The sequence below is a fragment of the Labrus mixtus genome, chromosome 14 (genome assembly GCF_963584025.1).
Source record: "Labrus mixtus chromosome 14, fLabMix1.1, whole genome shotgun sequence".
NCBI classification, from domain to species: domain Eukaryota; kingdom Metazoa; phylum Chordata; class Actinopteri; order Labriformes; family Labridae; genus Labrus; species Labrus mixtus.
This window is the reverse complement of record NC_083625.1, coordinates 22,796,164-22,810,813: the sequence shown is the minus strand read 5'-3', so window position 1 is coordinate 22,810,813 and position 14,650 is coordinate 22,796,164. Positions and strand designations below refer to the sequence as shown.

Here is a 14,650-nt window from a genome sequence, read left to right as displayed (position 1 = left end):
GTGTGCTTGCCGGCAGGTCAGTGGGGGAGGGGGGCGAAGGGGGTGTTGGTTGACACACGTGAGCGCTGCGGTTATTAGTAAGTAAGCAACACTGACTCCTCATGGATATAATTCAATCACCTCCAGTGTTTTCTCGGGCATGTGATGATGAAAAGCTACTTTTTTTATTACTCTCATCAATCGCTGCCTGTGTGTTGATTGACAGCGAGGATAGAGAGGCGTAATGTGTGTGCTGCTGAGAGCGAGCACATTGTGCTCTCACTGCTCCCACCGTAGACTGCTGAAGAGTCTTCACTGCAGTGGAGGAGCTGCATTGAGCAGATGCATTAGTGTGTACAGGACTTATGGGCCAATGTCTGATGCTGAACGGGTTCTTCTTTAGTTTGCATCTTGAGACAGAAAGTAAAAATGGTTGATGGTTTAAGAACAACATGGAGTGATGTTTGGATGATGTCTCAGAGCCAAAATTAGCCAATGGCTAACAAATTCACCCCTGACCCTTCGCTCCGCTGTCTTGGTCTGTTAATTGCTCACTTTGAGTTTGTTTGTTTTTCAACCAAAGTCCAATAAATTCTTTCACATTTACTGACCAGCCATCCCATATTAATGGAAGAATGTGCGACTTTTTGCAGTAGATGTCGCCCTTGAGCACAAGCATGAAACCAAAACAACTTGCGCTGCATTGTTGTGTTAGCATGCTAATGCTAGCGCTCTTCTCTAGTCCCTCAATGAAACAACTTTTATACGCGAGGGGATGAGCCGGCCGGCCGTCCTGTACATGTAAACATGCTGTAAAAACTGCTTGGACAAGCACACAGACAGTGGGACTCGGGTGTCACACTCATTGTAGACAGTCATGACTCACAGTTATTTTCAGAGGATATACTTGATTTCTATTATATTTAAGTAGCATATTCTTCCTTTAACAGTCTCTGAAGTATAATATGAATATCCAAACTTAAAATTGCAGTTTTGCTTGTTGCAACTGGGTCAGGATTCTTTATCACAAAAAATACCCTTCACAACGATGAAGTATGCTAACAGGCTGAAATGCATAAACGTCAGTGGTAATTATTGTGAATCCGCTTCTAAAGTGGCTTTACAAGAGCAACAGCAGTAAAGCCTCCTGACATCCTCACATTAAAAATGCTAACATCCTGATCCAGTTGTATACCTTCTTAACCTACTGTAATGTAGAATCACAAGAATACTTGTTGATTTGCTGATTAGCATTTAGCACAAAGAACAGCCAAGCTAATGACAATCTCAGTGTTGGACAAACTTAAATTTGAGCTTCATGCACCATCAATGAATCCATCTTTATTTGTATTGCGCCTCGAGATGCACCGATTGGGAATATCAGGGATAAAAATACCCATACAGATGTTTGAAGAACCGATTCCCAATGTCTGTTTCACCATGCAACAGCACCATTTTCTTTCATCTTCGACAATAAAAGCAAGTCAGTTTGTTCAACAGGTGACTTCACCTGCCCGATGGAAAAAGCAATTCTCGGAATCAGTGTTTTAGTGTACTAGTGTTAAATTGATTTATTACAACAAATAAACATCGGCTAATGATGTCGACTCATACCACAGTATTTTACATTGTGTCGATGTCTGTCAACAGGGCTGATACTGATGCATCCCTAATTGCATCAATTCATAACAAATGTTATTTTAAGACATTTTACAAAAAACAGGTAAAAGACACTCCTCCTTGGTATATTGTTTAAAAAGCACCAACATGAATCCATCATGCATGATGAGACATTTAGAGGGAGATGAAGGTTAAAGTTTTTCCAATTTGTCAACTTTACACAAAGTAAAAACTACTTCAGCGGCATACTTTGACTCATGCACTGAGGACCAACGTTGAATTGATGCTAAAATTCAGGGATGGTCTGTCTTGTATGGCCTGTTCATTTATTAATCTATATTGAACCACAATCAGAGGCTGTGTCTGAAATCTCTCACAACTCACTATATAGTTAAAACCCCATTCTGTAGTGGTGTCCAAATTCATACCCTATATAGTGCACTCATTGTTTCCCACAATGCATTGTGAAAAGTAGTGTACAACCAAGCATTACTGTCCAAGCGATATACACCATCAAGTCGCGTGCAATTGGCTGGGTATAGATACATCAGAACAGGGGTAGGCGCCTCTTTTCAATTCAGACTCTCATTGGCTGTTATAGGCTGGGAAGAGTGAATGGAAGGTTGTAATTGGCCCAACGAGGTGCCAATCGAAAGGTCAGAGTGTGGCCCCACTTTTGATGTTTCACAGTCCAAAAAAATCACTAATAAAAGTTGAGTTATTATAGAAAACACAGTGAGAAATCGGATCAGCCGGTGCAAATTTGGAGCAATATGCAGATATTTATGGACGTGATTTGTTTGGATCTTGAGGACTCTTGTCGATGCAGCAGGGCTGTTTTTGTTTGAATATTATGTTCAGGGTTCAGTGAAGATTCAAATGTTGAGTTATAATAAAAACAAAAAATGGTTGTTTATTTGTCGATGGACTGACAGATGTATAGATTGTGGCTGCTGTGATTGTTGGATCCGTAGCACACACTGGCAGGCGTCTGGGCCTTCTGTATTGTAAACAGGCATTTGTAATATGGTTATGAGGTCTCCATAACGTCAACTTAATGAATGAACGAAAGAGTCCTATCATTATCACCATTTCCTACCAAGTCCAGAAGCTTAATGTGGTTTATCTTGTATGTTGCAAATAAGAATATGGATCAATGAGCGCTAAGAAAGATGAAATTTGACGATCAGACGAAGATAGACTAAATCCAACCAATCTGGTCCTTAGTTGGGGACATCCATAGTGTATTGTAGTACTCGAAACCTGGTCTCAAGACTTTTTAAAGGTCTCGGTTTCGTCTTTGAATCAAAAGCATTTATATTTTTATAAATCAAGACCGTTCAAGACCCGGTGTTACAGGAAGGTTGTTACGATATTTATGGTCTTGTTTTGTCTCGGTCTCGAACCCTAAATATCTGTTTTTTCTCAGTCTCTGGTATGTCTTGGTCTCGGTTAGTGTGGCCTTGTAGTATACTACACATGGCAGACATGTACTCACTTTGTCTATCAAGGCAGCCTGCAATATAAATGGATTTTAGCTCAAGCAAAATGTGATGCTCACATGAGAAACGTATCAAAAACCATCAATGATGATACTGAGAAAGCTCCACATGACTTTCCATTACTGCCCCGTCTCCAGACCACATTAATCACAGAGTTATCAGGTGGATCAAGAAGGCTGCAGCTGCAGGGCTCCTCTTCTCACGTCTTTATGACCAGACATGAAAAGGCTCTGCACAATTTATGAACTGTCTTTCATGTGTCTGCTGCTGCTGAGTTTGCAGTTCTTCTTCTGCGTCATCGTCTGTATAATTTAGCATCCACGTCCGCTGTTACTCAAGTGGATCTCAGCTCTGTCTTGTCCTGCAGGAGTGGGCATCTAAGTTTCATCATCATGACGATTGTTTTGATGTAAGTATGGGGGGTAAAAAAACATCTTTGGTTAATGCTTCTTCTATCTCAGATATATCATGTTTATCCCCCTCAGCGGTATGTTGTCTGCACCAAATGGAACTATAAAAAGCCTAATTGAATTTGAGTTTGAGTTTGAAAGATTTTCCATAACTCAGATTCGATTATACCAGCTGAGCTAAACGAATTAAGGGTTTGAGTATGGCAGAAACCTTTTTTTGGGGATATGCTTTAGACTGTGTGTACCTTCCTGAACCCTCTTGGTACCTGTGATGGGTCTGGTTTTGTCTCACCTGCACAGCCCATGTGTTATGACACTGACAAACTATCATCATAGAGAATAAGACACACTAATATGAACTAGAGGAGGTTGTATTTTAATTCAGAGGAACATCCTCAAGAGAAGAGATGTCTGGAACTATTACTCTAATGTTTTTAGTTCCCCGCCGAGTGGCAACCTCTGAGGTTTGAAAGTGAGGCAAATGCAAAAAAAAAAAAACTGCTTTACCAAGAACGGCAACTTGAAGTCATTATGGAAGGCGAGTTGTTCCTCATAAGGGAACCTGTTAAATATGTCAAACTTAGGGGCGCTGGTGGCGCAGTGGTTGGTGCACGCGCCCCATGTATGAAGGCTGTGGTCCTCGGGGCGGGCGACCCGGGTTCGGATCCCACCTGTGGCTACTTTCCCACATGTCCTTCCCCGCTGTCTCGCTCCCTGATTTCCGGCTCTATCCACTGTCCTGTCTCTACATTAAAGGCACAAAAACCCCAAAAAATAATCTTTAAAAATGTCAAACTTAACAGCTAACATGTTTACAGCCTACTAAAAGAAAGTTTAGTCTTCAGACCCGGAATGGCAACGATGCAAGGATTAATTATTCGAAACTATGTTGAGCATTTAAAATATGTTGCAGTGACGGAAGTGATCGCAAGAGAAGTGGTTCAGATAGAAGTGATTGTACCCGACCTAAAAAGCCTCTGCATGTTTCTAATAAGCTCCACGAGCAGAAACGTGCTCAGCACAGATCTACTGATAATTTAATACACTGAATAGGATGAATCCATTCAAAACAGATCTATCTTTCGTATTTCTGTGCTGAGAGCTGGCTGTGACGTCTTATCTCGAGCTGCCCTGGCTTCTCAAAGGCCTTTTCATGTCAGCTGATCACAGTTAAAGATTCTGATTGGTCAGCTACCTAGAACAAGATGGCAGCGTCCATCTAGCCAAGTGAGCTAACAACAGAGATGACACTAAGTGGATTTACTTTGAGTGCAAATGAAAAGGAGTAGGATGACAGTAACTTTCCAGCCTGGCCCTCACCAAATACGGTCACTTCTGGCAAAAGCAAAACAAGAAGGTGACAGCCATATTGCCTTCCTCAAGGCTTCAAAAACGCAGTCCTCAAATCAGTCGGTGACATCAGGGTGGTTATGTCCATTTCTTTTATGCCGTGTTTGGATCCTGCACAAGTACTCTGTTGTCTTGAGATCATTATCCTTTTATAGTTGTTTTTTTCTCAGTAAATCTTGCCGTTATGTTTTACTTCTTGTGCTTATTGTCAACAATCAGGTCAAGTTATTAGAGGCCAGCTGCTAAAACGTGCCTCTGCAGGGAGGTCTGTTTACGTCTACTAATTGTGACTTAAACTGTGTTTCTCAACAACAAAAAAGAAACTCTCCTTGTCTGGTTTCCTCCTCTTTTGGATTGTAGCCTGGCTATAAGACTGAAATGGGAATGATCATTTAGAACAGGGCGGCCCATGAAATATTAACGTAGTCTGAGAGAGGACAGGGGGAAAAAAAGAAACGTGCATTTGAATAATTTGTCATGCTCGGCCATCTTTGATCTTGACCTATTACTCAGAATGCCCTGCCTAACTCCTCTTTCAGTTTAAATATCTTTGTCATGGTTGTTTTTCATTTGATGGGTTAGGGTTTTCTGCATATTTCGGAGGTCACCTCTGCTTCATGTAGAGATCCTCTTATCGGCCCGACTCGAGGACAAAAGCCCCGGTCAGATTAAGTAAATAAGCTGATGAGTAAAGACAGAAATTTGTTTCCAAAAAGCTTTGGAGAGAAAGCGACTCTGCCTCTAAAAAAAAAAAAAAAAAAAAGAGGGTTGTTGTATCCATGGCAACCAGACACTTTATTCATGTAGACTGTGCCAGTGCCTTTCTAGTCTCTCCACCTAACCCACCTTTGAGATGTCATGCTGCCTGTTTTTGTTCTTTTTTTTCCCATTCACGTTCGTGTGTAAATGTCTGGAAGGTAGTTTTATTCACCGGCAGTTTAAAACAATGTTCAGTGGATGTTTGTACCTGCGGTGCATGCACAGTGCTCACCTGCTACAACAGGGCTGTCTAGCCAGCTGCTGCCTCATATTATAGCTATTATGTCAGTACATGTCATCAAGCTATTACATGTGTTATCCGTTCTGACATTAATACTCAAACTGTATAGAGGCGTATGTGTATGCCTGTCAGCTCCTGCTTCCCGAGTTCTGGTTGGACAAAGGTGGGGGAGGGTGCGCAGGCTCGCAGCAGTGACGAAGCAAAAAAAAAAAAAAAAACGTGTCGGCCACAGGACAGGCTGTGCTCCATCTTTGAGAGTGAGAGGTTTTCTCTTTTCCCTTTTAATCTTCTGTAAGCTGATTGTCTGCCTGGTTTTGGACACAATGCAATATGCACGATTCAAATTTCAGCAAACAGAAGCGCCTCTCTGCCGGTTTGTTTGCAGATGTAACAACAGGGTTTTAAGCTCTGTTTTGATCAAGTGTGGTCTGCCATGCGAAGGGATTTATGAATCATAATATCAAGGTTGTGAGCAGGAGGTTTCAAAACACTGTTGCACTGATATCTGCGCTTTAATGCAGTCGACTCTATTTTTCACTCTCACATTTTCTGTCCTTTGTAGACTCGGTAAGCTGTCTTAATAACTTGTCGGATAAACATTTTATTATCCATTCTTTCCAATGTTTATAAAATAGTCTCAGCACTAATGCATGTGTATAAATCCGCCTGTGTATATTGCCTGTTATTAATGGAGCAATACAACATCTTCATGACTTTGACTCAGCAGATTTGTGCCTTTTAAGGTACATTGTGTTCTGGCAGGCCTGTGAGAAGAGTGCAATGGCAGGACTGCTCCATAAGAGAATTAAGTAAAAGCTGCCAAGAATCTACATGGTTCTGCAGCACAAGACGTTTAGCGACAGAGTGGATGGATTATTGATTTAGGATGTGTGTAAAGATTAAATGTTCCTCTCTGCTGATTAACAATGGATTTCTTAGGAGGAGGTTCTTTAATCATAACTTCTCCAGAATTTATGAAGGCTGTCTGGCACGCCTACGTAAACTTTATTCCCTTTAAAAAAACAGCAAAGTGTCTGTGCCTGGAGAGCTGTGCTGATGCAGACTGCCCAGCAACTGTGTGTGTGTGTGTGTGTGTGTGTGTGTGTGTGTGTGTGTGTGTGTGTGTGTGTGTGTGTGTGTGTGTGTGTGTGTGTGTGTGTGTGTGTGTGTGTGTGTGTGTGTGTGTGTGTGTGTGTGTGTGTGTGTGTGTGTGTGTGTGTGTGTGTGTGTGTGTGTGTGTGTGTGTGTGTGTGTGTGTGTGTGTGTGTGTGTGTGTGTGTGTGTGTGAGTGTGTGAGTGTGTGTGTGTGTGTGTGTGTGGGGCGATGACTGCTGTCATGGTCCACTTATTCTCAGCTGAAAATAAGTGAAATTGATGAAGCACAGCTGCCTCATGCCAAAGGCTGACTCAGGTCAAAGGTCAAGAGATTAGCCAGGCTGCATTGCGGGAGGGATTTGGATGAGTTTGGACAGGTTAACTAGTCTGAGAGGTAGGCTCTTAGTGTCGTCTGAAGAATCTTTTTGTTTCTCAAAGACACCAAAGGCTAGAGCCTGACGATTAAACGTCCGGCTGATATTAGCATACCAAGTGACTATTGGTATCGGCTAATTTTATCGCAGATATGCGCTGATATTACTATTTATTCACCAGTCAAATAGCATTTAATTTGAGTTTCAGTGTATTACACTAGCAGTTCTCGTTAACCAGTAGAGGGCGCTATATGGATCACAACAAGCATCATCACTCCCCAGAGTGTCGAGCGGTGATGCACATACATGTTTAGTTACTTTCCAACTGTGAGTGACCTTCTTGTCTTCATTATAAATATTTTCCAAAAGTGTTTGATAACTGCATGTTGTGGATCAACACAATAAATGTATCCATCTCTACAGATCGAAGATAGAATTAAGAAACATATCGGCCGAAATATCGATATCAGTATTGGCTGGGCACTACTAAAGACTGAGGTTCAAATTTGATATTTCACAGAGAGGTTCAGTGAGATTTCACCTCATCTAAACCTTCAGTGTGTCTTAAAACGGAAACACATTAACATAATGGCATCACTGAGGAAATGGAGCAGTGGCATACAGAGATAGCAGACAGCACTGATCGATGGAGCACCTCGCTGTGACACAGCCTTGACACCCACCTCCATGTCTGCCACCTGCACTGACATTTATTACAGTTTATGGTGTTGAGGTAGCAGGTAGACTGGCTTTGTGTTGAGACTCATCCCATCAATCTCTCCTCCTCTCAGACTTCTCATTCCCTCCAATACAAACTCCGACCTTGACACCTACACACTGTGTCTCCGCCTGACTTGGATTTAGGGCTGGAACTATTGATTACTTTCATTATCGATTGATTTTATCCTGCTAATGGTTTTGTCTATAAAAGACCATAAAACAGTGAAAAATAGCCTTTAATATTACGTTTGGGACCAAGGTGGCATCTACAAAGTTATTGCGTTGTCGTGCTAACACTTGCAGATATACTTCCTATTTATTGAATTAAATCGGATAAGCTTAAAGATCCCATATTGTCCTCATGTTCATAGAGTAGCTTCGCATGATTTGGAGGTAAAAGAAGCTTCTAATTTCAGCCTCTGCCTGAGTAGTTTGTTTCAACTGCTGTCTCTTTAAGATCCCCCTTCCCTGCATGCCCACCTTCTTCCAATTGGCCAGTTCTCTGGAAGCCTGGTGTGGGGGGGCAGAATGCTGCAGGGCTGCCAGGGGCTCTCAACTGCTTGGAGAAGAGAAGAGAGTCTATGTAAGAGGTTTCACCGGCTTAGGTTGAGGCTTGAAGCCATCTGGTGAAATTAAATTCTCATATCAGGGGCGCTATGGCATGATTTGCAGAACAAATTGTTTAGCGTCCTCTGCAGACTTATCTTGGGATTACTCCAACATACGTTTAACTGAATGTGTTAGCTTTAACATAGTTTCTGTCTGGACTTTTTCCAGTTCAGACAAACTGACTGACCTTTGTCTGATAACAGTAAGACATTGAGGGCACCTCAGAAGTTCAAACCCCAATTTTGGTCCCATAAAATTATTTGAAAATGGCCACTTTTCAACACATTGTAATTAGACACACTACCGTCAAATTTGTCCTTCTTTGCATATTCAGAGTTAGACAGTTTATCTTCTTTTAAAAAACCATCTGTGTGGCAGAAGCTGATAAATGATGTTTTGGTCGGTCCAGTTCCTATGATCTTGACGCCTTTGAAATCACATACTGGCACATTGGTGGCTTGTGGGGGAGGGGTTGTCACTGTGGGATCTCCATCTGTTACCAGATAGCCCAATGGGTGGCATGCTTATCGTGGGGTATAATCACCGGCTTGGACCTTTTTGATGACAGATGCAATGATTGTAAACGTGGCAGGAGGTCTCCACGGTTGGACATGAAAGGATTTTCCTGCAATAATATGATATTTTGTTTCAAAGCTTGTTTTTAAGGAAACAACTCTTTTATTAGCAGGAGACCAACCAGAGTCAGTGGAGGTAGTACAGTTAAAATAACAACAACAAGTGACTATGTTCGGCCTCCCTCAGCTCCACCTTCAGCACTCAGTTTCTGTTTTTATAAAGAAAGCGTTGATTAAAGGTCAAGGTGAAGAAGGTGAAGAAGCTAAATCCAGCGTAAGCGTATCACATCCATGGAGTCATAAACGGGTCATAAGAGAAAAAAATGACGTAAATATATGGAGCATTTAATACAACACAAAATGGGGGGGGGGGCCTGGAGCCTATCCCTGCCACCATTGGGTGAGAGGCAGGGTACACCCTGGATTGGTCGCCTGTCAATCACAGTGCTGACATGTAGAGACAGACAATCAGGCTACGAGCAATTTAGAGTCTCCAGTTAACCTAACGAGCATGTCTTTGGACTGTGGGAGGAAGACGGAGTACCTGGAGAGAACCCACACATGCACGAGGAGAACATGCAGACTCCACACAGAGAGGCTCCTGTCAGACGGGGATTTGATTTGAACTATGTCTCGATAATGTTCAAGCAGCCAAAAGTTAAACTGGCTTCCTCCATAGAGAATGCGGTATCTCTCCTTTGTTCCTGAAATGATGGAAAGAGGCTGAATCATGGCAGCACTTGAAGGAATGAATGAATGAATGAAATCTTTTATGGCCCCCGGGGGAATTTGCCTTGCAGCGAGAGCCTAAAAACATAAATGACAAAAGACGTCTACCGTCATACGCGACAGCACATTAGAACATGAAACAATTTCGACTATTGAATGTTTATGTTAAAGAAAAGTGTACAGGACAGAATTTATTCTGATATATAATAACAAGGGCTGTCAGCATTAACAAGTCAGTCACGTTTAATTAAGGTCTGAAATTAATCTCGTGCTGTTTTGTCCCTTCAGGCTCCCCGTAGATAGTGGTCCTCAGTGTCTCCCTGCAGTCTCAGTGATGTAAAAGAAGGACACTGCTGCATCTTTGAATGTCTCATTTCACTTTAACAAACTCTCAGACAGCTCAGCTGACTAGTCCAAAGTAATATCCACCTTATGACATCACACATTGACCTTATGACATCACACATTGACCTTTGTTAACGTTCCTTTGAGCTGTTTGACTTCAGTTTGGGATCTCTAACCACTTCCTGTTTCTGTGCTTAACTTCATGTCCTTACCTTCCATCTACAGGAAGAGCCTTACTTTATTTCAAAATAAAAGCAGACAACAAGTGAAGTACTCTCAGCTTAAGACAGGACAAACATTCAAAATAAAAGCCCAACAATTTTTTTTAATGGAAATAATTGAATTTCAAACATGTGATTAATAATGCGATTAATTGCAATTAAATACTGAAATTTAGCAATTAATCGAGATGAATATTTGTAATTGTTTGGCAGCTCATATAACTTGTAAGTAAACATGTACAGTGTTTTCTTTGTTGCTTTATCTTTGGATCTTATGACGTTTTCACTCAGTATGTAATTTCATCGTTTGACAGCACTAATAATAATCTTTGAAATCCGGATTTTAGTCAACTTAATGCACTTTGAGTATACGTTAAGTAATCAAGTAAACAATGGGTATGTCCTTCAAACACGGGAGAGAAAACAAGAGAGGGTACTCGAGTAACACAGGTGCCTGTAAGGATCTCAGTGTGAGAGAGGGGCTGGAGCTACAAGGACGAGGTCGACTGCACCTTTGTCCCTCTCTCGCTCTCTTCTCTGCTTGTTGACGTGTTGCAGTCTAAATTTAGCCAAACATCCATCATAGCTTGATCAAAATGTTGCATTGACGAGCACCCTCGTCAAATTATCCCAGAAGCATTTATTTGAAGAAGTCAATGTCAGTGCATGAGTCATGAAAAACTTGTGTGTGAAATACTTCTCCAAGTCTGAGTGCACAGAACTGTAGCATGCATGCACAAAAACAGAGTCTTTGGTATCTGATGCCAAGTGCTGATTATCATTTGCACCTTCACCAACAACCTGCACCGGGCCAAAGCACACCTTCAGCATTGTTATCGATCAACTGAAGAGAAAGGCTGCTGAGAATCGAGCAGAACACGTTTGTAAAGTAGTCTGCCTCATTGACCCGAGACAAGGTCATCTGCCCCATATTTGGAGAGACTTTTGGATCGCTCGTGGTCAATTTTTAATCTCATACGTGACGTCTGTGAGTTAACTGATGGTGACTTTGATATTCCATCTGGCATGCAGCTCAGATCAAACACTCCCCCTGATAATGCCCAACACAAGACCAGACAAAAACCTTTAAATGGGCTTTGTTTTTAAAGATAATTAAGTACATATTGGCCTGTCTGATCTTCTTTCAATGTTGTTGGACACTGTTGTTAATAAACTGTATTGGAACAAGGTCTGAAGATGTTATTTCTTCAATCGTGTAGATTGGAATTTGACCTTGCCAACGTGACAACATCCAGTGGTTTGTGGACTAGCTTTTGGCAATTTGGCCGTCGACATCTTAGCTTCCTCTGTGCCAGAAGTAGTCATGTGATGACTGATGGGAATTGCAAGGCCTCTATACTGGTTGAGAGGTTGATATGGTAGTTGCAAGTTTGCCAAGATGTAATCATTCCCTGCTTTATTGCCTGTTTTAATCTAAAAAGGAACAGTTTCTTCAAAATGAACATCATGCTGTTAAGACGAGTGATGAGAACAGAAAGTCATATGGAAATTTTGACTGAGGGGATTCATCAAGTGAAGAGCTGACATTTTCTCAAGCCATTTTCACATATGTGCTCCTGAAAATATCTAGATAATTTCAGGAGGACTGCTCCTGATTTTCTCCTGATCTGGTTGTTCACACATGCACCTAGGGAGAAACTATCCATATCAGACGGGAGGGGGGGGGGGGTCTCCTGAGGGAAGGCATGATGTAAAAAAAAAAAGTGACAAAGAAGTAGCTGACGTAGCAACAGAGTCTGCTATATGACGCTATAATGAGAATATTTGTATTTTTATCAATGCTACGTGTTGTTGAATAGAATCACAATCTGAACTAAAGAGTGGAGAAGAACATACTGGAGAACAGGAAACATAATGCAGCAGGTTCATTAGAGCACAGAGATGGTAGAGGTGGCGTGCAGACAGTCTATGGTCGTGCAGCGATCACAGGGGAATAAACATCACCACCCCCTCCCACTCGCTCCAGGTGAATTCTCCTGATTATATTCTGCTGAGTTCTCACATCAGCTCACTCTGACTTGCTGCAACAACAAAAAAAAGTTGGAGGCTGGCAGGAGAAACTCTGGGTGAAGTCCGAACAAAACATTTGGCTGTTTTCGTCCACACATGTACTTCAATACATATACTTCTATTGAATTGAACTTTTTGTAGCTGGTGCAGTCGTTTCCTTCTGGCCACTTGGGGGGGAAAAAAGCAAGTTCAGGCTCCTCCACATTATTTTCACTTTTCAGACCCAGATGCTGCGTCCACTACTTAAACACAGTCCATGTTTTTAATTTGTATCTTGACATGGTGTCCCACCCTGCTGTGTTTACCTGAACAATGACTTACTTGTTATTCATCTGACCACCTCTATGTTGTGTTTGTGTCTGACAGGGTGAAGAGGGGCCTCCCAGCCTGGAGTATATCAATGCCAAGGACCTGTTCCCCCAGAAGGAGCTGGTGAAGGAGGATGAAAGCCTTCAGGTGAGTGAGTGACACCTGCTGCTGCAGAGCACAGACCCATCTGCTCCAACATCCAGCTGCATGTCTGTGGAGAAGACGACCTGGAGATCGTAGCTCCTTCACATTATGATCTCATCTCAAGTCCTGGCTGCTGGTTTGGCTGCAGGCTCTCCCTCTAAAACCCCCTGACAGAGCTTCACTCCGTAATGTAGGGTTGCTAAGATATTACTGCAGAAGTGTCAACTTGGCAGACTTAAGACCAGACACTGAGGTAGGGATGTTGGCGCTGACCAGAAACAGAATTTTCCTGTCATTGCTCCGTCATCCTCCAGTACATTTTACATCTGAAGCCTCTGGGCCAAAGTGTTCAACAGATTTAAAGGGGAACTAAACCCCAACGTTTCGGCCAACAGGTGCGATATCATACAAGAGGAAGGATTGCTGTTCTCACCTGAACGAACAAACATCTCTGACTTCTTCTGAAGTTGTAGAACTGATTATTCTGTTGTTGCAGGCTACGAGTGATAGTAAAGCCAAATCACAGGTGACTTTATGAATCATATTTGATTCGAATCACAAGATCATATTTGATGCAGCTGCTGCTCAGACTGACTACCTTTCCTTACTTTGCAATTTCCTTTTTTTCAAGCTGAGACGCCATTATTAGTCCTCTTCAGATTAATGCTGCGTTCCATTTGATCCCAGAAGTCGGAAGTTCTGAGTTTCCGGTCTGATATCAGGAATGCCCCCTGAAGTCAGAATTCCGATTTGGAAACTCGTAGAACCTTCAGTTCAAACCAATATGGCTGCTACGTGCATCAACTGTTTAAGCTGGTACTTTTGTGTTTATTAGCAGCTTAGTCATCTTTTTGTGTAATTAAATCAATCACACTGATGGTATTGTGCAAGTTGTCTCTGTGGAGGTGTTTTCATGTTATTTTCGGTCAGAAACTTTTTTCACGTAGTGTGTTATTATCGTCTGGTATTAGCTAACAAAACAAAGGTGCTCCTGGAGGCGTGCGTCCATGTTGCTTTTCCGACTTGCAACTGGAATGCAGTTAACTCGGGTGTGACGTCATTCCCAGTTATGAGATCTGAGGTAAATGGAACAAAGAATAAGAAGACCTAGACTTTATCTGTGTGAGGCTTTAACAAGAGTGGAAGGTATGTTTTTACTTCAAGTGAAATATGTTGACAAAGCCTGTCATGGTCACAGTATAGAAATGCTGGAGAAGGTGTGAATCACACGCTTCTGTAGTAGTCGTGGTTGTTTTCATGTGTGGCTGTCACACAGACGGAGGAATGACAGCCTGCTACTTCACAACTGTCTCTGGCATATCCCGCATTATTTCAACCATGGACCTCAAGCAGATTATTATGTCACCATGATACTCTGGTGCCTTGTCGATTATGATCTATTTAAATAATTGTGTTAATTGTTTAAAGATCGTCAGAAGTTTTTTCCTAAAAAATAAAATACAGACTTATCCTAAAGTAAAGCTGCTCCATCATCACATCTGGGCCTTTATACATGTGTGATGGGGGACTGTGTCTGCAGAGACCCTGTCCTCCACCTTTGACAATGTTGAACATGTAAAAAATACACCATTGATGTAGCAGATGTCTCTGTATCTGCAGCTGCAGCAAAGGAGGTT

General features: G+C 42.0%; 1 protein-coding gene across 2 annotated transcripts in view; it reads left to right on the top strand.

Moving 5' to 3' along the window:
• Positions 1-14,650, top strand: part of mtmr4 (myotubularin related protein 4) — a 51,371-nt gene that overhangs the window by 12,430 nt on the left and 24,291 nt on the right. For both annotated transcript variants that reach the window (XM_061056208.1, XM_061056209.1), the window contains exon 3: positions 12,927-13,016. In XM_061056208.1, coding sequence (XP_060912191.1) covers positions 12,927-13,016 — 90 coding nt within the window. The remainder of the gene's footprint in view (positions 1-12,926; positions 13,017-14,650) is intronic.